This window comes from Phaethon lepturus, unplaced genomic scaffold (genome assembly GCF_000687285.1).
Source record: "Phaethon lepturus isolate BGI_N335 unplaced genomic scaffold, ASM68728v1 scaffold555, whole genome shotgun sequence".
Lineage (NCBI taxonomy): Eukaryota > Metazoa > Chordata > Aves > Phaethontiformes > Phaethontidae > Phaethon > Phaethon lepturus.
In genome coordinates, this window is record NW_010538199.1 from 28,989 (window position 1) to 52,000 (window position 23,012).

The window sequence follows — 23,012 nt, forward strand, 5'->3', positions numbered from 1 at the left end:
TTTCTGCTGTTTTTCTTGGTGATTCTCTCTTTGGGTTAACTCATCTGACCTTTATGGGTAGGCTGCCGATTAAGCACTGAAGTGGCAGAAGAGTGATAAGCTGATCTGTTTCTCAGTGCTGTTTGGGGAAAGATTGTGTTTGTCAGGGAGGTCAGAAATGACCCTGTAGTGATCTCACTGAGCTAACTCTCTGGTGAACATTTTGCCCCCAACATCCAGTTACCATAATGAAGACAGTCTTAAAAATGACACAGCTTCCATCCCTAGTCATGGTGACTTCTTTTTGTTTGTTTTATTGGTTTAATTTTTTTAACGTCATTTTGTAGGGTGTTTCAGGAGCCATGTTCATAGTTGTCACTTGTCCTCAAAAGCAGTGTAACCTTTTCTGATTTTCATCAATACTATTTTGTTGCCAGAGAGACTTGGTCAGTGATGGCTGGGGAAGTATTGAAATATCTTTATTAAATATTTAAAATTTTTTATATTTTGTGCAAGTAAATGAATTTACAGTGAATTCTTTTTCCAAATAATAGTAAAAAATAATTACATCCATGATTAACTGATTTTTTTTTTTTTCTATTCAATAGCTTTATTTAATGGAGAACTCATTTACTAAAACATAATTGATCTAAAATACAAACGTAATGAAACAAGGATGCATATACAATAATAAATGTTTGTTAAATTAGGCCGTCAGGTGAAATCTCTTGGTAATTGAAGGCACTTCTGTTGTTCCCTGGTGTTTAAAGTTATCTTTCTTTGTACGGTGCATTCTTATTTATTTGTTTGTTTATTTTAGATAAAGAATCCTACTACCCATTGATAGATGTAAATTGGTGGGCTGGTAATTCTGTCATCCTGGCTCGCTGCTCTGGTGCATTGACTGTGTCATCAGTCAAGACATTAAGAAATTTGCTGGGAAAGTCATGTGAATGGTTTGAGAGTTCTCCTCAGGTCACTTCAGCTCACGATGGAGGATTTCTAAGTCTGGAGGTGAGGAATGTGCATAAGCAGATATCTTTCTAGAATGCAGTAGAAACAGTTTGCTTTCGAATATGTAATCCTAAGGGTGTTGTTTGTATGGTGTGGTTAAAAAAAAAACCATAAAAGTTATTATTAGTAATAGGAAACAAAATCACTTTTTCTTTATCTCTAGATAGGTATTGCAGGGAAATTCTGAACTTGCTGCAACTTAACTGTCTTAATAAAAACTTCATTGTCAAATAACTTCTGGAGAGTAGAAGCAAAACTCCCGGAAGGCTGTGCCTGAATGAGAGGAATCTTGCTGCAGCAAACAGTTTGTGTTGACAGTTTTCACTGCTTTGTATGTTAGCGCATTTGAAGAATACTGCAAGCATCCCTCTCCTGTTTTGAAACAGATGCCTCTTACAGAGGGAGTATATTTAAAAGAAAGGAGGAACACATTTAAATTAGGACAAAACCATGTAAGAGAGATATATTTTTGTTCATCTTTAGTGGGATTCCAGGAGGGAGTAGAACATAAGGAAGTTAACCAGGAATTTTCTTTGAAACTAAGAAAATTACTCTTTTCCTAAAGCTTACATTGAAATAGGTCTGAAATATCTTAAAAGTTTAAAATTTATCAGGCTATCTCAATATGTACCAAAGCTTGCATGTATGTTTTTGGAAAGGTTTATTGTTCTGGAAATAAGATAGAGCCAGTGACTGGCATATTACAGCCTAAGGATGTAGTCTGAGATGACATTTGCACCGAACAGAAAATCTTGCTTTGCATAGCTAAGAGTTGAAACACTGATGTACGCTGCAGTAAGCTGTGTAACAGTGTACGAAGATGTCTCCATAGTTCTGTCCTGTCTGGGGTGGTGTAGGACGTTTAGTGTAATAGCGGGTCACTGTTAAGAAGCCTTCACCAGTAGGTAAGGGATGATCTCTCTAGGAGACAGATGCAGTCAGGGTTTGTGGGCATGTTAAGCAAGCTGAGAAATAAAGGGTTTAAAGGAGAAAGGGAGGAAGGATGTTGATTCTGAAATCTGAAGTACTGCAAGTGGAGATGTACTCAATTCTCACCGAACTGACGTGTACTAGGTGGATGCTTCATATTCATATTTTTCTGTGCAGTGTGAGATAAAACTTGTTCCAAAAAGATTACGCTTGGAGAGCAGGCCTGGTGATGAAGATGAGGGAGAAGATGACTCTGACTCAGATGATGAAACTTCTGCTAAGGACAGATACTTCAGCTACCTAAAGCAAGGCCTGTACTTTGTGACAGAAATGGAACGATTTGCTCCTCCACGGAAACGTCCACGTACTATCACCAAGAATTTCCGTCTTGTCAGTTTAAGATCCACAACTCCAGAGGAACTGTACCAGAGAAAAGTAAGTATGGAAGGAAAGGTCATATATCTCTTTATCAGCTTTATTTAGAAAGAACTTTTAATTTTGCTTTCAATTCTTGTTATATTAACAGAAGGATTTAGGCACACATTTCTTAGTTGACAGTTGTTTTAGTAGTTTTAGTACTGTGTTACCTAATTGAAGGGATCATTGTTTAAAACTAGCTTTATAATAATTCAAATGAGATTGTTATAAATGATTTAGTCCCAAACAGGATTCCAACTCAAATTTACAATTTATTAAGCGAATAGAGGCAAGCAAACAGCGCTGGGTGCGCCGGGAGTCTCTGCTCCACCACGACGCACGCGGTACAGCTCCTGTTCCGGGTTTATGTCCTGTCCGTTAATACATATTCATGAACAGGCGTGTCTTCTAATACATATTCATGAATAGGCGTGTCGTCTAATACATATTAATGAACAGGCGTGCCTTCTTCAGCGCATGCCCTCTTCTCCTGCTAGAGTCTTCTCGAATCTTCCTCGGCGTGCCCCTAGGATGACCCCAAACCCTATGCGTGCACTTTCTTTACACAATACTATGCGGTCAGTGGTCAAACTGGTTTGAGCTGATATACCAGCAAAGTAGTTTAACTTTCTCCTGTAAAATACCCCTTTTTATGGTGCAGGAGAAATCCATAAAAGTACAGAAGATTACACTTCATCACACGAATCAAATGAACATATTTCACAAGATGATGTTTGCAGGTCACTGAGGAGACACTGTGCATCATTAGCTTGGCCAGACTTGGATGTGTACTCGTGTGAGTGTTTACAAACAACGAAAGACCTGGCAAATATATTAAATGAAATTAGTTTAGCATGTTATTGGCCAGGGAATGGGTTAATTTATGCTCTGATGTGAACGTAGTTTACTTGCCTGTTTTTTCAGGTGTACATACAAATTAGGCCTGTGACTCACTCTTATGGAACAGATACTTCTTCATTTTTAAGACTGTTCTAGGCAGTACTTTGTCTAGGCCATTTCAATTGTTCTGATGGCAAACGAACCCACTCTATAGCTGTTAGAGTTTCCAGGGAGTGCTGATGTCATACTGGTTACCTAAATAACCTCTTCCTTTTTCTTGAGGAAAAATCTCTAATTTTCTGGAGGTGTCCATCAGATCAAGTCCTACTCACCTGTATCTTGAAACATTCTCTTTCCTACCTCCATAAGCATTACCGATAGTAATTATACCTCTACCTGTTTCAACACACAGAATTAATAATTGATTGTTTAATATGGAAATCAGTTTACTTTCTTTTTCATGTGCTTTCTTTTTAGATTGATAATGAAGAATATGGGGAAGCTTTGTCTTTGGCTCAAACATACGGCCTTGATTCTGATCTTGTGTATCAAAGGCAGTGGAGGAAGTCGGCTGTTAACGTTGCTTCAATTCAAGACTACTTGGTGGGTTTGTTTTTTGTGACTTTTAGGCTTTCTTATCAGAATGGCTGCGTTACATTTACAGAAGCTGAATTCTCAATTTTTTTCTAATTTATGCACCATAAATTGGTGGCAATTTGGAGAGCTGTCCTGCAAATTCCTTTTCATGTCATGTGGAAGAGAGTGATCTTGTTAATTTAACTGAAGGCCTAATCTGGAGACTGTGGAAGTTTAATGTCAATCTTTAAAGTATCTTCAAACTTCTGTTAACAGGAGCTTGCTTTCTCTGGTGTAATCTCTCCCTGACACACAGCAGTAGATTGTTGCCTGGAAAACTAATAATAATAAATGGAAATATAAAGCATTTAAATAACTTCCAAGTATTTTAGAAAATTAAATAAGAAGGTAAAGTTGGTATCCAGTAGCTATATAGCAAAGTTTGAATAACATGATTTGCAGTGAAATCTGCTACCTGTACCTGGAGCTTTTCAGTAGAATCCAACATGGGGTTTTTTGGCTTAGAAGAAAGACTTGGAACTCAGTAGACAAGCGTGGTCAAAGCTGCACAACCTAATGGTGATATCGGGGAAGGTCTTCCAAGAGATGAAGAGAAATATCGTTTAATTTTTGTTGCCCCCCTTTTTTTTTCAAGTCAGATACTAATTGAATGTCAAAATAAGATTTGTACAAGTAGCTGTTCTCCATGTGCTGTGTGATCTCAACTGTAAGATCAGCATATAAGGCCAATAATATTTTGTGACTCTAGTGTGTCTTTTCTGTTACAGAATCCTATTGGCATGTGGAGGGGTTGGTACTGAAAATTACTCTAGTGCTATTGTGGAATACACTTCGTTTATAAAACCTGCGTTTTAGCCCCAAAACATCACATTTTATTTAGTGTAAGGAGGAGTGATACTAATTAGGGAATACAAATAACAACTTCTGTTCCAGTTGTGAAAATTCTGCTAAATCATTTGGCATTTCTGTGCCCTTTTCAGCCACATACACTCTGAGGCAATTATGTTTTCTGCATTCTCACCTCTTTTGTTGGTTCACATTGTTAGTCATCAGATTAACTCAAAATTTTCTTAAATTGAAGAAACACATTAGAAGTTTTTAATATCTCTGGTTTCATTGCTTTGGACTGAAGCATATAACATTCTATCTATGCTCTTGGACAGAGCAAAATTAAGAAGCGTGCATGGGTTCTTCATGAGTGCTTGGAAAGAGTTCCGGAGAACGTGGATGCTGCTAAGAAGCTGCTTCAGTACGGCTTGAAAGGCACAGACTTGGAGGCTCTTGTGGCCATAGGAAAAGGAGAAGATGGTGGCAGGTTTGGGAAGACTGTGTTTGTTTCTTTGTTTTTCTTTTTAAAGAATGGTATATGAAGTCTTTTCTAATAATTTGTGGTTTGTTGTTTTTTTTACCAACCACTAACAAAAATATTAAGATGCTTTTGCAGGACATAAAGAAAGGTAATGCTTTGAATCAAACTATTCTAAAGATGTTCACAAGGTACCTATTCTCATTTTACCTTTGTAAAAAGTAAAATCACTATTTACCTTCTAATGCATTTTTCCCCTCTTCTCTGGATGCCCTCTATTTTCATATGCTCTCTCATCATAGAGAACTTCTGATGTCACTGTTGTTCTGTGAGAACCTGTTTCTGATGCCTCTTGTGGAAGCTGCAACTACCACTATAAAGGCATTTTTTGTATGTCTTAATTGTTGTAACAATCTTCTGTTGTTCAAGTGGAGATGGAAACAAAGCAAAACACAGTGGGTCAGTGGGGAAAATACATGCAGAGAGTTCTCAGTTACTGATGGTAGAGATAGAAGCAGCTGTTCTTTCTTCGTGCAGTTCTCTGTTACCACTCTATGCTGTACAGTTGCTCCCACTGCTACCTGTGGAATTTAGAAACTTTTATCAGCCTTCATAGCTATGTGGTTGGTGATTTCCTTTTTTTGGTTTGTTTTAGGGAGTGGGTGGAAACAAGATGATGCCTCTTGTTGGCCTGTGATGAACAGCAAAACTCAGTATTATCTTCTTCTATAAAAGTTTAGATTTTTAGTCAAGACATAAATGGAAAGCTGTGTTAGTGTGTTTTTAATAAAAAATTAGCTTGTTTTATCTTGTTTTTTTAATCAACATTGATTAAATTGTTGATTTTGTCTTCCAGGTTTATCTTACCGGGAGAGGTGGACCTTGACATTCCCTATGAAGACTTTTTGTCATCAGATGAAGAAATGGATACTAGAAAGGAACAAGAGGCCAAGAAGCGTCAAGAACTGCTATTATCAGTAAACTTTTCAAAGTAAATGAAATGTTAAGCCATGTTTTATTCAGAGTTATAGGTTTATTATAAATACACAGTTGCAAGAATATAATTACTCTCATGTATGTTATTCCTAATAGGAAAGCTTTTAAGTTTTAATTGGCATTATATTGTGTCCAAGTTCTTGGTTTACTTAATTTCTTGATATATTCCAGTGCACAAAGTCATTAAAATGTTGTAACCGTTGTCTTCATATGCACATGATGTACAATATGAATTGCAAGCATGAAAATTCCTGTTCTGAACACAGGCTGACACTGGAACAAAAAGAACTCTGCCGTAGCAGGCTGAAGTTGTTAACTTACCTTGATCGCCTTGAAACGTATGAGGTGAGGACACTTGGTAACTGGCTACAGTTCTTTTGAGTTCTTATTCCACAGGTGTTCCTGTAACATTTTCATCACATCATATCTTTTTTGTTATATATTGTAGTATTAATGTTTATAGTCTTCCTGAAATGCTACAGTCTCTCACTTGAGAAAAGTAAGCGGTTTTCTGTTCAAGCTACTGTGTTTCTCCTGCTTTACTGTTGCAAATGGACAGCTTCTATTCCAGTGTTGAGAGGTATAGTTGGGCAGCAGCCTGCTTTGAACATAACTATGTCTGCAGGGAATTAAGTTATGCAACAACATGGGATGTGGAGTTCGTGCAGGATTACTATTATTTACTTCTGCCAGTCTAATTAGCAAGTTCTATTCAGATTATCTAATGAATCTTTCTTCCATGAGTTTACTGAAATGAGTTTTTGGAATGTCAAACTGTATTTTGCTTAGTTTTTGAATTTTAGCTTTGCAGTTGGCACTAGTCACATAATGACTTTTATCACATCTGTTTGTAAACTAATGTTGTCTAAACCCTTATTAAAATAAGGTAGAGAATTGTCTTAGCTTATCAATCAAAAATGCATCTGTTTTTTCCCATACTGAAACAAATAAAAAACAGCAGCATGCTTTTCCACATATATCCCATGCTTATTCATCCTAAGATAAAGAAATATGTAGGCTTTTTGATACTTTTGATGATCGTATATAAAACCCAATCTTTTATAATTTTTTTTTTCTCTTTCTTTTAAGGAGATCCTTGGAGGGCCTCATGCAGCTGAACAGCACTATGATGGTGAATTCTTCAAGAAGTTCAGAAATCAGAATATTGTACTTTCAGCAAGAACTTATGCTCGGGTATTAATATTTATTTTGCTAGAATGTAATTTTTATTTGGTATTTCTCTTTGCACTTAAATGCATTCCTCCCTCACCTCTCTTGAACTTGGTTGAATCTCAATGAAAATTTAAGAGATGGGGGGTATATTTGTTTGATTGTAAATAAATAAATGCCGTGACCCTGAGCTACTTTATTGCTAAAGAAAATTTTAAAATTAAATGTTTGTTGCGTGACCTAAGCTTACATTTCTTGCTTATTTTTAGTTTAAATCAGTCTTAAACTAGTTCTGCAACTTAATGTTTTTCTCTTTAGGAAAGCAATGTCAGAGCCCTGGAAATTTTGTTCACTTTTCATGGATCAGCATTACTTCCACACAGACAGGCAATTCTCTCCAATTTTCCAGAGACTACTTCACCACATGAGTATGCTTTCTTGTTGCCTGAAGCTTGGTAAGGATGCATCAATCGATATCAACTAGAAAAAAAAGATGTTTAGGTTAATCCTTACATTAGTTTCCATATGTGGCAATCTGCTGTTGGTAATTATCTGGATTCAAGAGAGCAGCTTTGTCTTTATGTACTTGACCAGTCTTCATTTTCTGCTTTAGTTTGTGCCATTCGTGAAAGCTTTTTTGGTCTCTTTTGGTTATTATCAGGAAAGTGGGGACTTTAAATGTTCTTGCCTCCATTACACATAAGAGGAAGCATGGACTTTTCTGAGCTGAAACTGCCCAAATTTTCACAGGTGTAAATACAAATCTGTAATTGGTTTGTAACAACAGCCAGTGTTAGGAAATTAATAATACAAGTGTTTAGCTCCCTGGAAACAATTATGTTTTTCTGGATTTGTTTTGAAATGTAATTTAATATTTAAGCAGTCACTAACTTCAAAATCATAAATCTTCTTGTCACTGATTCTTACGCAGCTTGATAAGGTAGAATTATGGACAGCTTTAAATCCAGACATTCCTACTCTTTCATTTCAGCATAAAATGTGAGTTTACTGTCAATTTTGGTATAAATTTTCATAAAGGAGTCTTTCTTGAACATCATAATAATGTTCTGTATATTAATTAAAAGAATTTTTTACTGCTAGAGTGTTTCTTTCAAACACTTCAATTATGAAATTAGTTTTGAAGCTTGTTGTTCAGTGCCCATAAAGAACTGGGGAGATTTCATTATTTAATGTTTTACAATAGGACTTTGAAGCCTTACTTCAGAGGGATGGTTTTTGGAATAGCTAATAGTATTTTTTATTTTGTAGTCTTCCAGCATTTTAGTTAAGTTTTTCAGTTCAAAGTTTTAACAGTCCCATTTGGATACTTCTCCGTCTAGAGGAGTTTATTTTAATTCATCAAGTTCTTCCCCTGACATTTTTCCCAGCTTATAATAGTTACCACTTTTGTCCTTCCTGAGCAGGAGTTAGTCTTTATTTCATAATATCTAATACTTACGAGTACCCTTTGTATTGTGTTGGTAGTATTAGGAACACTTTTAGTTATTTAGTTATCGTCTGAAAACACTTGTTTTGTACTTTTCTTTAATGTAATGGTTAGGACCATGAAGAGAAATTATTGTAGAGTTTATATATAAAATTGGTAAAATATATTCCAGTTTTTCTCTTTTGGTAAGATTTATGTGAGAGGGAGGGAAGAAGGGTCTTCTTAAATGTGGTTATAATATTTTGTTGGTGTTCATAAACCCCTTCTTTCTGAAGGGTTGTTTGTTCTCAGTTTTGGTTTTTATTTTGTTGTTGTGGCTGGTTGGGTTGGTTAAGAAACTGACTTTTGTGCCGAGAGGCAAAATGACAGTTAAAATAAAACATTTCACCAGTGATCTGGTAGTAAAGATGTGAAGTTATGGGTTAAGAACTTAGTTTTGCCTGATCATGAAAAATGGAAGTACGTAGTTTGAATCTTTATTCCCATGTCAGACAGAGCTTTCCAGAGCTAGGATGAGGTATGCGCATGTTCGCTTTTTTTTTTCAGGTTACAGAGCAGATAATACTGTATGTCCTTGAAGTGTTTGTCTTTGGACAACTACAAAACGGGGATGAGAGCAAATCCTATATACTTATAAAAATACACTGTATATTTGACCTATCCTTTTTCTAAAACTGTTTCCCTGTTACAAAACTTTAATTACTCACCTAGTATTGCTAAATATACTCCCTAAAACTCTATTTTATTAATGTAATAGAATTAAATATGTATTGATGAAAATCTGTTAATGAGAATAATATTCTAATGAAATACACTTAAGTTGTACAAAGTAACACTGTCTTCTTAATTTAATTTTTTTTTAAATGGGATGAGTCTTCCCTCAGTCCAAATAGCTTCAGCTTCTCACAGTTCTTTTTTCATGTGAATCAAAATGAGTCCATGTGAATCAACGAGAAATGAAGTTCTTTGTCATTTTGAGTGAGTTGATTTGGCCTTTTATAGTTCTAATAATTATTTTTTAAATGGTTTATTAGTATTAATAGAATTATTGGCATTCTGTAGATATGTAGTTGTTATAAAATCCAGTTTAAATGTGTGCTATCTAGTTTTCTTCTCTATAGAACACAGTATGTAGACATTATTGCCTTAAATTAGCTGATTGAGCAAGGTTATGATACAACTTGTGAAACTATTTTAAAATTATGTAGGAATTAAAAGTTGCAGTTACTGACTAATTAATAAACTTGTGAACAAAAGGAAAATATTGCAAAAATATAAACCCCAATGTTTTAATTGGCAGAAAAAAATGTCTGCAGCATTGTGACTTAGTGTTTCTTTAGCTTAAGCAGGTTGTAATTACAGTATTCTTGGGATAAGGGATGAGAATGATTCAACCTGTCCTCATGAACTTTGGCTCTAGAAAATTCTTGTGAAGGATTCTGAGTCAGGAAATTACTTAGGCTGGTTTTCCTTTTTAAAATTTAACACTTGTTGCAATTATGAAATGGATAGCAGAAGGATTTTCTACTTTCAGCTGCAAAAAAGACATTAGCTCATTGTTTTTCTGAAAATTCAAAGCCATAATTTTCTGTACCAAGAGATTCCAATAGGGTGATCGACTTGCTGTGGTGCACTTGATGAGACCTCCAACACGGACCAGCTGCATGGTAGTGCCCATGTTAAGGCCTCGTTGGCCTTGCTTGAAGAACACCTTGTTCGTGCCTTCGCTGCTTGACCTCCTGCAGCTCAGACCTCTTGCTGAGCAGTGTGCAGCTCTGGAGGCAGAGAAGATTTTCGTGGAGGAAAAAAATACTGTAGTTTGTCTTCTAGGTCTTCATATATATGGCCCAGTGATGTGTAGGATGAAGTGCTGCTGGGAGTTGACCATATTGTGTCTGTGTATGTGGAGCACTTTACATGATAAGAGGGATGATTCTCAGAGCTCTCTGAGGTGACGTCTATCCTTATGGAATTTCACCACATTGTTCTGTGTTCTTAGTTCTTCCATCTATAGAGGAATCTGGCTGAGGAAAAACTTGAGATTATAGAGCAGGCACTGCCTTATTCATGTGTGAAACGGGTGGAGTGGGACAAATAGGCACCGCTGGCTAATGCCAAGGCAAAAGCATTGAAACACAATTGCTTTCTGTACAACACGGCCAACACGAATGCGTATAGAAGGTGCTGTAGCTGAAGGATTTCATTACCTATGAGAAATGTTTTTGTAAAGGTTCCATTATAACTGCCATTTCCTTTTATCTGGAGCCTCCAGTTCAAGCTGCAGATAGTAAATTCACCTAGTGAAAAAAAGTCTTGTTTTGCTGGTGCGTTCCGTAGGCATAAACCAGTTGTTTTTCTTGTTACTGGCACATGTAGTCTACATTAGGATGGCATTTAGAGGCCAGTGTCACAAAAATTTTAAGGTCTTATCAGTCAAGGAAGAGCTGGCATAACAAATGGGGAAAAAAAGAATTGGAAAGAGAAGAATGGGGAAAAATAGAAGAATTTCTTTTTTTTCTGTCTTCTGTGACAGGTTGTTAGGAAATACGTACCTTTTTTTCCCCCCATGTATCTGCTTGTAAAGTCTCAAGTGGTAGATACCCTTTTGTTTCTTGTTTTTTGGCACATGTTTTGTAGCTTAGCATCTTTAGGGGTCGCTCTCAGAACTGTTCAGGAGGAGGTTTGTAATGTCTGAGCAGAGGATTTATGTCTTCATGAGACTCTTGAAAAGGACTGCAAGTTATATAAACTCAACACCTCCCGGAGCTGAGAAGGAATCTGAAATACTAAGATGCATCGGTGGCTCTGTATGCCTGTTGGCTTCAAATTGGTATTGTGATAGACTGACATTACTCAGTTATGTGTTTTTGCAGACTTGCAATTGTAATGTTTTCCTACTTCTTTTTGTATTATTTCTCAGCATCTTTTATAATTGATGACTCCTGAACCTCTGCTGTCTCTTAGTCATTGGGATTCATGCACCTTCTCAAAGATCCATCAGATGCACAGACTTCATCGGTTAAGACAACTAGAGTGAAGGTGGTAAGAGTTTAGGTATTCAAAGGAGATGATAGCTCTTTCTATTCTTTATTTTAATAGCTATAGCTAGCATTCTTAGTAAGACTGTTGCCTTCAGGTTTTTAAAGGTGATCTCAGAGGAAAATAATGCTTTACCACCATTATAAATACATAACTGGAGTCTTTTTCCTTTTCTTTTAATTTTCTTATCCTTTTTGCTACATTTAACTGCTATATTGCAACATTACCGCTCGCATTTTAAACTCACAGAAGTTGGGAAATTCAAATGTATGGTTCCCTCAACAGCCATAAGTCTGCTATATTGCACATTACACTAGTAGTAAAAATCTTCCCTCTAAGATAGCAACTTTTTGTGTGTTTCTGCTTTTTTACTCCTTAACTTTCTCAAATACTGATTTTCAGTCATGGCTTAAAGTGAATTTTTACTGGAGAGTTGTGGATGAACTCCATTTGCTGGATGACCTGGGGGTGGGAGTGCAAATATCTTCTGAAAACTTAGTGAAGCTTTTAAAACCTGAAAATTTCCACATAGTAGACTCTCATCGATGAATAGATAAATACTACACAATTAAACTAAGAGGTTCATAAACAGTTAACTTTGCCTTTCCATAATGATATCTTCTCCTGAACTAGGTTTTTAGTTATTGCCTGTGGCACTGCAGTTTCAATATGGCTCTTACAGCTTCATCTCTTCTCTTCTTAGTATGTTTATGTAAATAGGTTTGATGACTAAATGTCTGCAGAACTGTCTAATATATAGTCCTCATTTTTTTTTAATTAGTTTTTCCTCTTTTCTTATGAAGCTGAGCTGCTTTTGTTTAATGTGGTGTAGTTCAGAAGTGTTCATGTTAAAAGAATTAATCCCATGGTCAGTTCCTTTTGTTTGTTTGTTTTAATTCATTTGTATAGTGCTACAGTGAAAGAAATAAGAAGGGCCCGATGTTTTATATGCATTTCTTTGCACTAAGGGAGAGGACGAAAACAGTTTAGAGGTAGACGGATCTATGTAGTAATTATTATTTTCAGGATGTGTTTGGGGGGGGAGTAAATCTTCAGATCTTCTACACTATGAAGTAGAAAAAATAACTTTTGAGGGAAAAGATTAACTTGTTGTGGCAGCAGTTGTCATCTTGTCTGGACTGACTTCTGGTGGGAGCAGGGAAAGTTCTTGTGTCCACGTAAAAGTTAGAGCAGTGGTTTGGAGGAAGAGAAGCTCTTCTGCAAACTGGCCTATGTGAGGATGCAGGAAAGCAGCAGGAGCAGCTCACTGCAGCCAGAAAGTTGCTGCAGAAAGTGAGCCAGCAAAAGTACCATAGGTATTAGTTGCAAGGATTTTTGAAGAGGAGAATGAGAACTTGAAGCTACGCGGGAGGTGTGGAGAGCATGAGCTGTCACCAAGGAAGGAGGGAGTTTTCACAGGAGCTGCTATGCTGGAGCCAAGCTGTAATTCATAAGGACCTAGACAGGCTGGAGGAATTGTCCAGCAAGAGCCTTGGGGAGTTCAAGGTGGACAAATGCAAAGTCCTGTTCTTGCAATAATAAAGGCTGGAGACTGACTGACTGGGAGGCACCTCTGCTGAAAAGGACCTGGAGGTTCTGATGGGCACAACATGAGCCAGCGGGCAAGGCCAGCAGCATGTTGTCCTGCATGAGCAGCCAGGAGAATGAGCAGTCAGACTGCCCCACTTGTTCAACTGCATCTAGAATACTGGCCCCCGGTACAGGAAAAGCATCAGTAAGTTGGAGCAAGCTCAGCAGCGGGCCACCAAGGTGCTTGGGGTCCGGAGCAATGGAAGGCTGAGCGAGCTGTGGGTGTTCAGCATGGAGAAAGTTTTGGGTGGGCCAGTAGCGGCCTTTGCATACCTTCCTATAGCATGTGAGCTGAACTATGCCTGTGCTCTTTATCCACAGAGCATTAACAGGATTTTCTTTATATTTCTGGCTTATTCGTACCTGACTTGCCCTTTCCTCATCTACCCTGTGTGCCTTTTGCCAGCATAGTCCTGAATTGCACCTTGGCTTGCCTTCCCCAGTCTTCTCATGAAAGCGTATTGCTGCCACTGTCTTCTTGGTTTGTTGCACTTTTACAAGGTTTAGCACAAAATTTCTTCCGTGAACATTCATTATGCTTTATAAATGTACAGTTTTGAAGGAGTATTTTCACTATATGGTGGCAGATGGCTTTGATCTTACTTAGAGTTCAGTTCTGTCTTGAAAACAGCACATTTTGATTTTGTCAAAGTTATTGCCTTGCAATTTTGATTGTATACATCAAGAAAATAACTGCAGCGAGCTTCTAAAGTGTGGTTGTGTCGTGTGGTTGACTTTTCTGATGTTTAGATTATTCAGTCTAGGTTGTTTTAGGAGAAAAAAAAAAGTTTCCCTCTCCCCAAATTCTACTAAAGGATAACCACATTTTTAAAACAGAGTTTGATTTGGTTTTGCAAAATCAGACCTAACTTTTTTCCTCTGGTGGCGGAGTTGCTTCAAAAGACCTGTCATCCTGTCATCGCAATACGCACAGCAGGAATTCTGAAGGGTAGTTAACTGTGGCAGCCAAAAGCAGCTGGGATACCTTTTCCACTAGTTTATGTGGATCAGTTTTCCCAAAACATGTGGTGTTTTTGGCACTCTGTTTTAGGCACCAGCTCTACTTCAGTCTTGATTAATTTGTCACACATCCTATGAATATTCCTGGAAAAAGAAGAGCTTCTCTCTCTGCCCCCCACTTCTGTATCACGTAGTACATTGAATAATTGGAAACCTAAAAATACATGTAATCAGTTATATAGTTGCATTTGCTTATTCACTACTAAACTACTATAATGATAGAAAACAATGTTTTCATGCAGTATGAAAAATGCAATACATGTCATAGCTGTTTAAGACTACATATCTAGGATGCATTTGTTGTTATATTTCATCCTCAGTGATACAATAATTGTGACATAATAAAACTGTTTCAGAGCTGTAAGAATTGCAGAGCTGCAGAAACTGGCATTGATTTTCCCATCGCTGTCTGAGAAGACAGACTTTGGACAAATGAGTTCCTGGATTAAAATAAAAAAGAATGTTTTATAAAACTTCCCTTGCAGATCCTGCATTATGTACAGCTATAGGTATTCTATATAGCCTACTTTTAATGCTTCCATATATGTATGTAGTAGGATTATGGAAGTGCTAATTTGAATGTGAATTCTAAAATAATTTACAGTGTACCTACAGCAAAATATGAAATCATGAATTCTGGTAAGTGTACAAGTGTCAGCAGGGGGAAAAGAATATTTGAAAGTTCAGGATTTTATATTCCTCTTATCACAAAATATAAATTTGAGATAATTTTAAAAATAAATGTAATAAGAATGTGTTTGGTTCCAATTTTCAGAAACGTTTTGAGTGGATAACAAAACCATTTGATAGAAATACTACCTTATTTTTATAGTTCAGTATCTTTCGTATATAGCTTTCTCATCTCTAACAGATCAATACTTGGTGTCTTACTTAAATGCATCATATTCAGAACTATTCCAGTGTGTAACAAGCTTTCATATGCAGAATTAGTGTTTATAACATTATCTTTTCAGATAATGAGAGCTGATTTAAAGTAAAAGAAAAGACAAAGCAACGATTCATCTACTTCCAATATATTTTTAGAAAAACTCGAAGCCTACTCTTAAAAATCTGCCCGTCTTTCAGCAAAAAGATACTGTTTCATAAATGTGTTGGGGCAAATTACCCTATGCCTTGGAGTCTGAATTTTATGTGTACCAGTTTACAAGGGGGAAGAATTAAAAAAAATTTCCTAATACTCAACTAGATGAGTCTCAGAGACCCGCACGCTCTATGAAATGCTTGAAGGAAAAAAAAAAAACCCAACAAACAGTTGCCATTGGCAATAGAAAGAATTGGACTTTGACCTTAAAGCTGAATTAGACCTTCTTTTTTTTGAAAGCTTATCCTTGGAGAGAAAAATAATCTGCAGGTTTGAATAAATGCAGTTAGTAGGATGTAGAAACTACAATAGCACGAACATCCTTTCTCAAAGCAAAGAATGGGAAGAATTGACAAGCCAATGTAAACAATAGAGTGAAAAGATCAATGCAGGGAAAGTCAGCTCTTTTTGAAGAAATGGAGCTGAATACCTCTGTAACCTGTCAGTTTGCTGGGCTCCAATCGTATTTATTCTACTGTTAAAAAGAAGAGAGAGAAGTGGAAAGGGTGGGTGGGGGAAGCAGCGGCTCAGGGGGAAAAAAAAAAAAATGAAACTCCCAAGCTAATATTTGTGTAGAGTTATGGTATGGCACAGCTGATGGCTTCTTTTAGCTAGAAATGAAGGCCACCTGCCTTAGTGACTAGTAGTGATCTGTCCTCATGTCTGGAGTTTTGGGTCAGCGCCTGCCACGTATGTGCAGCCTAAATCTGCGTTATTGCCTCCGGCCTCTGGGATTTCAGTTGCTAGAAGAAAACCGAAGTTGCGTAGCAGAAGCAGAGCCACTAATGAATTGTGGATGCAGTAGCATAGAGTGTATGTTGCACATATGGCAAGCTACCTGTGCGTGCTACGTTTACCACTCCAGCCCAGCTAGACTTTGTGTATTGTGCTCGGGGCATATGCTGTGGTTCTGATGTGCCCCAGTTCGGCTGGATTTGCTGCACACGTGTTGCAGGCAAAAGCTTGGTAGAAAAATGGAAGCCCTACCCCTTTGCATATACGTGTTCGTGTCTGTATCTCTCTTTCAAAAAAACCTTGTGATAAATGTTGATGTAGATACATCATTTTAATAATTTCTTTGCCTTTATAAAGGACTCGGGTACAGGGATCTCTCATCCTTTGCTAAAGGATGAGACTGATTTAAAGTCAAGACTGATTTATTCCAATCCTTGGAAAAAAGTGTTTTTCTAAACTCTTCAGAATGAGGAGCGAAAGTAAGGACAGTTGGATGTGGTCATATAGGGGAAGGAGGGAGTTCTGAATTTTTTTAGCCTTGTTGAGGAGGTGAATGAAGGTATCGGTCAGTTCTGAGTGGTGTGGGTTTTGCTGGTTTTTCATGACCTTAGCCAGAAACGTGTCTGATAAGACTGACTTTCCAGAATTGCTGATTTCTACTAGGATCAGGTATTTTACAGTTGTATCTTTTTTGTGTGGTGTTTTCTTTAAGCATTTAGAGAAGATAGTTACTGAGTGCAGCTTGACTCTTGGTGAGAGCTTCAAAAACCAAAAATTTCTCTCTCAACTTATTCCTATGGTGAACCTGAATACTTTTAAAATTGAGCCAGAGCAGAAAATACTTTAAAAAGAATTTTCCATGGCGTGTCTGTACACCTGTCTTAAAGTATTTAACTGTTTCTGCTGTGAGAAGGGAAAAAAGATGAAGTAGACATTTTCCAGTCAAGATAGCAATGCATAATGATTCTTTCCTGCAAACTGAAAAAATCTTCTCTTTATTATTTCTTGGTGAGGTCTGTTAATAACCTTTTATGAAAAACTTTCATAGTATGCTTATAGTACTTCTTGAATAGATGTGGCTGGACAACTGTAGGTTTTATTCCTGCAAAATCTTGTGCTGAAACATGAGATTGTTCTTGGTAGTTTTGGCCAGAAGTCAAGTGGCTAACAGCAGTTGCCAAAGCGAAAAATAGGAACATTGCAACATTTTCCTGAAGCTTAAGTGTCTATAATATATGGCTCAAATATTCCTGAAATAGATGTTTTCTAGACATAACAGACTTTCATGATACTCTGTTACAAGAATTCTTCCTATTTCTGAATCCAAATACACCTTTTTTTATCTTCTGTGTTGCACAGCAAGTAGTTAACAGCTTAGCTACATATGGTGTAAAACAGTATCTACTGTGGTTTATTTTGAATGAGGTCCTATTCTCATCAGTGCTTGTAGGAAGTATAAACAGTGAAACAATTTTCTATTTAAGTGAAACAAAAAAGTGGACAACTTTATCAATCTTGGCATATTGGTGGTTTTCTTTCTTCTAGGGTTCTTCAGTCTGCTCTGGTTTTCAGAGAAAGGATGGTCACTTCTTACCTTCGGTTGTTCACATTGCTTGTCTCTCTACTTTTCAAGTTTTTTCTGTTGTATCCTGTTGAGTAAGGGAGGCAGAGTTGCACATTGCTTCCTCACTTGATGGATTTTGGAGGTGAGGGAAAGTCAAGTCTTAAAGGCCCATACTGTATTTGAGTTTTTTTTTTTTTTTAAATACAGTAAAATAACAAAATCTTAGCATAACAATTTTGGAGGCAGAACACTAGTTAAGATATTAGTATGTGTAACTAATATTGGGGAAAAAAGCTGTAATGTGAAATTGAAATTGTTACATGAAAATCTCCTTTTACTGTATTTCTCATGCTAGTTCTGCTGCAGTTTTGCAGATGTGACTTGAATAGCTTCTAGAATGAAACCCTTCTCTGTCCTCTGCTGTATAAAAGCTCTTGTTTTCTCTCCCTCAAGCCCCTGGTAAGGAGGCCTGTTAATATGGGGGAGGAGAAAGAAAAAGAAAACCAAACCAAGGACACTCCCCCCAACCAAGACAAAACCCAGAGAAACGAAACAAAACAACCCCCCCCCAATATCTTCTTAAGCCTACTGGGAGGTGGAGGGAAAATTTTTGCTATGGAAAGAAATTCTTGGGCAATAAAATTTTGTCTGATTTCCTTTTATATTTAATAGAACATAGAAAAGGAGAGCATTATTAATTGTAACATAAAGACATGATAATACTGTCTTAATTTTATATTTTGGAAGGGATTGTAAATCGTACTTTGGCTTTTCTGTTATTTGATGTTTCAACTGATAAACAGAACTTTTTCACTTACACAAATACATCCTCATGTATGACATATAAAATGTGACCTTATTAATTTAGTTTGAGCCCAGTTTTAAATGTTGTTATTTGCAATTAATTGATAAACTATGTTATCTAAGATTTAAACAAAAAAACATCCCCCCCAGTCCCCCACATGGGCTGATGATGAATCTTCCCAAAATCAGGAGGTGACTTTATTCCTGATGCTTATACCATAAATCTTAATTTGGAGTTTTCTTTATTAATTATTTTTCAGTGATGTTATTACCTGGTGCCTAATTATAAAGATAATTGGGGAGTGTTTGCCCAACAGCACTGGAATTGAATGCAGATGTTACTATAGCTGAGCCACAGAAATTAGCGGTTTTCCATCTTCTCACCTGCTTTCTTTTACCTTTTATAGCTTGCAAATCTATCTCTGCCAATTGATTGCTGGATTTCTACTTGCATGTTTCATGTGGAGGGTTGGAATTACAATGATAAGCCATGGGGTATTATTGTTAGTGCACAGAAAGGAGGGATGGCTGTCCCGGGAGAAATGTGGATGTGTACAGGGCAGTTAGTATGGACGTGCCTTGCTTTGTTGAATGTATTTAATGGCTGTTGCTAAATGAGATGCAGCTACTGATTTTTAGTTTGTTGTTTTGACTCTTACTATATTGTGAAATTGGTTTGCGTGTTGGAATTGTGTGGAATTGGAAGCTTGATGTGGTTTTATGCTGCTTAAACAACTAGCCTACAAGAGTGATCCATAACTAATCATTCAAGTAATAGCCCATGGTAGTCTTAATCTGCATCTTAAACAGATTTTTTTTTTTTTCTTTCATTTCAAACTCAATATTTAGAGGCTGTTTCACTGTGGAAGTTTGTAGTCAGAAAACCACATTAAACTTAATTGAAAAGATTAGTACAGCAGGGCATATCTTGTTTTGGCTCAGTACAAGGATTTGTGCTAAAATGTGAAAAACGATATTTTTTTAAGCTGTGAAGATCACAGGCTTTTACTCATTTCAGTCTTCCGTGACAGCATATGAAGTCAGAATACTTACTGTGAAACGATAAAAATTCTTAAAGCATGTAGTGGGTCCCCCGACCCCCTCCTTTTTTTTGTTTTTAAAGGTATGGTCAGTAAGAAAGTACTAATTTTTGTTTTAGTGGATCTTTAATGGTATATTCAGAATATGTGTTTGTACAGATAATATCCTACAGGCAAAATCACAGTTGTATAGCTTCATTAAGAAGTGATAAATATTAAAGAATTTATACTGTAATTGAATGACATGCTTATTATGAATTAATTGAAATACTTGCATATGCTTCGTATTCCATTAATAGAAAGCCATCACAATTTAAAAAAAAAAAATTGTGTAAAGCTTTTCTCTTGTTATACCAGTTACAAGCAAGGGATGCTGAAAATTATTCCTTGGAATGAGCAGAAACATCGTGAAGAAGACTGGTGTGAAAAAGCAGAATGCAGGTAAGTATATAGAAAAAGCAAAATGTTTTTTTATATTTATGTACTTTTCAGATAAAGAATTTATTTACTAATTCTTAAAATGTGGGTAATATGCAGTAAGACTCGCTTCTTATTTTTGTGCACACTAACTTGTGTTTTCGGCTCTCAGTGAGACTGAGCAAACACTCTTTACAGCGTTATGTTCAGTGTGATTATGTGATGAGCAGCATTCACAAATGCATGTGAGCTGGGGGGAGGTTGCTGTTGGAAATCCTGATTTTTTTTTTTTTTTTTTTTTTCTTCCTTCTGCCGCATTACTTGTCAACCATAACACTACCATAGCAGCATTAATGGATCACAAAACTGTGATCACTCGCTGTGTGAGGAACAGATGGAAAGCAGAGTTTGGGCACAGCTCTGTCTTTAGTAGGGAGGATTCTTTCTTTCATGATCTATCTCCTTTTTGGAACCTTTTACTAGTTACTTTGCTGACAAAAATTAGCACTTACTATGATTGGCATTTGACTCTCATGTAATTATTGGTGTAATGGTAGCCTGGTTGTACCATTTTCTTTCAGAACAACCAGAAGTTTTAAGAAAAAGGCTAAGTGAAAAAAAATGTAAGCAAATGTATACTTAAACATGTACTTACTTTTTTTTAAAGGATGATTGTTGAACCAGCTTTACAAGATGAGGGCGAATTTCTGTATGAAAAGCAACGTGAGTTACTGAAGTACAGGACTACTGACCTTTCAGTAGATCTCGTTACTGATTGGTATTTGAGCAGAGCACAGGAAATTGAAAAATATGCGATGCAGGTGAGAATAGCAGTGAGGAAATGATGGGGGCCGACTCGGGCTGATCAGCCTTCTTCAACAGAATCCTGTCTTAATACGTATTGATGAGACACTTTTCCCTCAGTAATATGCACTGTGTCTCAATATTCGTTATGGCTTTTGATGTATTTGGTTTTCCTTTTGCAGTGTACTTATGCTTGCTCTAAAGTTTACTCAGCCAAATAACTGACCTGTAGGAGTGAATAGGAAGCCAGTAGATTCCCTTTCACTTGGCTTGCCGTAGCAGAGAGTAGCGCTTGTGTAGTCCATGACAAATGTTTACCATTACATTTTATGTTTGTAGCTAAGGGAGGGAATGTTGTGCACAGGGTATCAGGAAACATGTTTTATTATCTGTCGTATGACACTGTGCCGTATAAATCGATATGTGGCAGTCACACATGTTATTCATACAGCAATATTTAATACTGTCATGACGTCTTCCTGGTGGGTTTATTGTGTCTTTGTGGGACTACCACACAACTTATTTTTGCTTTATTTTCTTCATATTTTAAAAACATTTGAAGCTCTATGTGGTAGAGATAAGCATTTCAAGTAAGAATAGAACTCATCACTGATGTGCTCCGGTATTTTATTGCTTCTCAAGCCAATTTAGCTGCATGAAAAGGAGGTTGACTGGAAGTAACACTATGAGTTAGTTCTGATGGGCGAGCTCTTTCATTCTTCAAGTTTGCAGTCCTCCAAGGCTCTTTAATCATAGTTCCCTGTGATCTTAACAGCCTATCAGTGGGTATGGAAATAAAAGCAACTTCCAAGGATCAATTAAATTACTAACATATAAATGAAATTGCGTTCTACTCTTCCAGACTTATGTCTGCCTCACTGAATACGTACAGCCAATATTGCATTCTTTGAAATTGAAACCGAATCTTTCATGTAAAGGTATTTTCAGTCATCAGGGAAAAAGGCTGTCATCATCTTTGGTGAAATAAAATACAACAATTAAAATAATTAATTAATGGTCAGCTAGAAAAGTCATGTTACATGCAGAGGTATGCATAACTGATTATCATAGTTTAAAGCAATCCTTTATATTCTATGCAGTTAGATGAGGTGATGTATCTCTGTGTGTGATCTCCAGAAGAAATAAAAAATAGCATTCTCCTAGTTTACATGCATCAATAGATGCATCTGGGTCAAAAGACCTATAATTACATCATCCGCTAAGATTAAGCATTTTATTTGGTCTATTCCACTTGGGAACATAAAGGCCACAAAAACTTCTAGGAACCAAGAATTCCCTATTAAGTAAAAGGAACAGGGAGAGAAAATAGACACACAAATGGGACACAGATTGGACTTGAAGTTGTTTTTTGGCAAACAGTTGTACAGCAGGGGTTTTTATGATTTTTCAGGTGGACTGTGCGCTGTCCCTTGTTCGTCTTGGCATGGAGAGGAATATTCCTGGTCTGCAGGTGCTTTGTGACAATCTGATCACTCTTGAGACAGTAGTTTATGAGACAGACGGTGATCGAACCTTAACTTTGAAGGAACTTGTAGAGATGAAAGACATTGAAAAGCTGAGACTGTTGATGAAGAATGTAAGTATTTTTAATAAATCAGTAAGTGTACTTTGATTTACATAATTCGGGTTACCCTAGATCCTATGCATATAAAGATACTGTTAGTGGCTGACATTTTTCTGATGAACCTCCATCTTTAATTCAACAAGAATTCAACACTTCTACTGTTCTTTTTTTTGTTGTGGTGTTTTTTCTTTGCTGATTTGCTTTTAACAAAAGCTAAAATGGCTCAATTTTCTCCAAGACCTGTTTCTTCATCCTAGGCACAGGACTAAACATTCATAAATCCAGTCTTTTGGAAGCTGTAAATTGCTTTTTCATTGGCCCTTTCTAAAGGATCTTTAGTGTAGCTGTTGGCGGTGCTGCAGATATAACAACACTGAATGTTTTCCTTGGATGTTTTTTGGTGTCTTTTAAATATTGGCAAAAAAATCTTAGTATTTGCCTCTGCAGCATATATGAGTTTTTCATTTTCTCTGTGTTCAGCCTGCGCATGGATTTCAGCATAGAAAAAGACCTTTGGGAAAGGTTGAAAAATTCTTAGAGATGGAATGGGGCTCTGAAATTCAATCGAAGAATGCGTAAGCACCAGAGGAGAATACTCATGCACTTGAAGCTCTTC

The 23,012-nt window shown here is 36.7% G+C and overlaps 1 protein-coding gene across 1 annotated transcript in view; it reads left to right on the forward strand.

Moving 5' to 3' along the window:
* NBAS (neuroblastoma amplified sequence) overlaps positions 1 to 23,012 on the forward strand; it is a gene marked incomplete at both ends in the record, with an annotated part of 125,169 nt that overhangs the window by 23,913 nt on the left and 78,244 nt on the right. Inside the window, 11 exons of the mRNA XM_010286700.1 lie at positions 800 to 993; positions 2,101 to 2,358; positions 3,658 to 3,783; positions 4,941 to 5,092; positions 5,940 to 6,074; positions 6,346 to 6,424; positions 7,169 to 7,273; positions 7,568 to 7,704; positions 19,948 to 20,031; positions 20,675 to 20,828; positions 22,223 to 22,408. Of these exons, the coding sequence (XP_010285002.1) occupies positions 800 to 993; positions 2,101 to 2,358; positions 3,658 to 3,783; positions 4,941 to 5,092; positions 5,940 to 6,074; positions 6,346 to 6,424; positions 7,169 to 7,273; positions 7,568 to 7,704; positions 19,948 to 20,031; positions 20,675 to 20,828; positions 22,223 to 22,408 (1,610 nt within the window). The remainder of the gene's footprint in view (positions 1 to 799; positions 994 to 2,100; positions 2,359 to 3,657; positions 3,784 to 4,940; positions 5,093 to 5,939; positions 6,075 to 6,345; positions 6,425 to 7,168; positions 7,274 to 7,567; positions 7,705 to 19,947; positions 20,032 to 20,674; positions 20,829 to 22,222; positions 22,409 to 23,012) is intronic.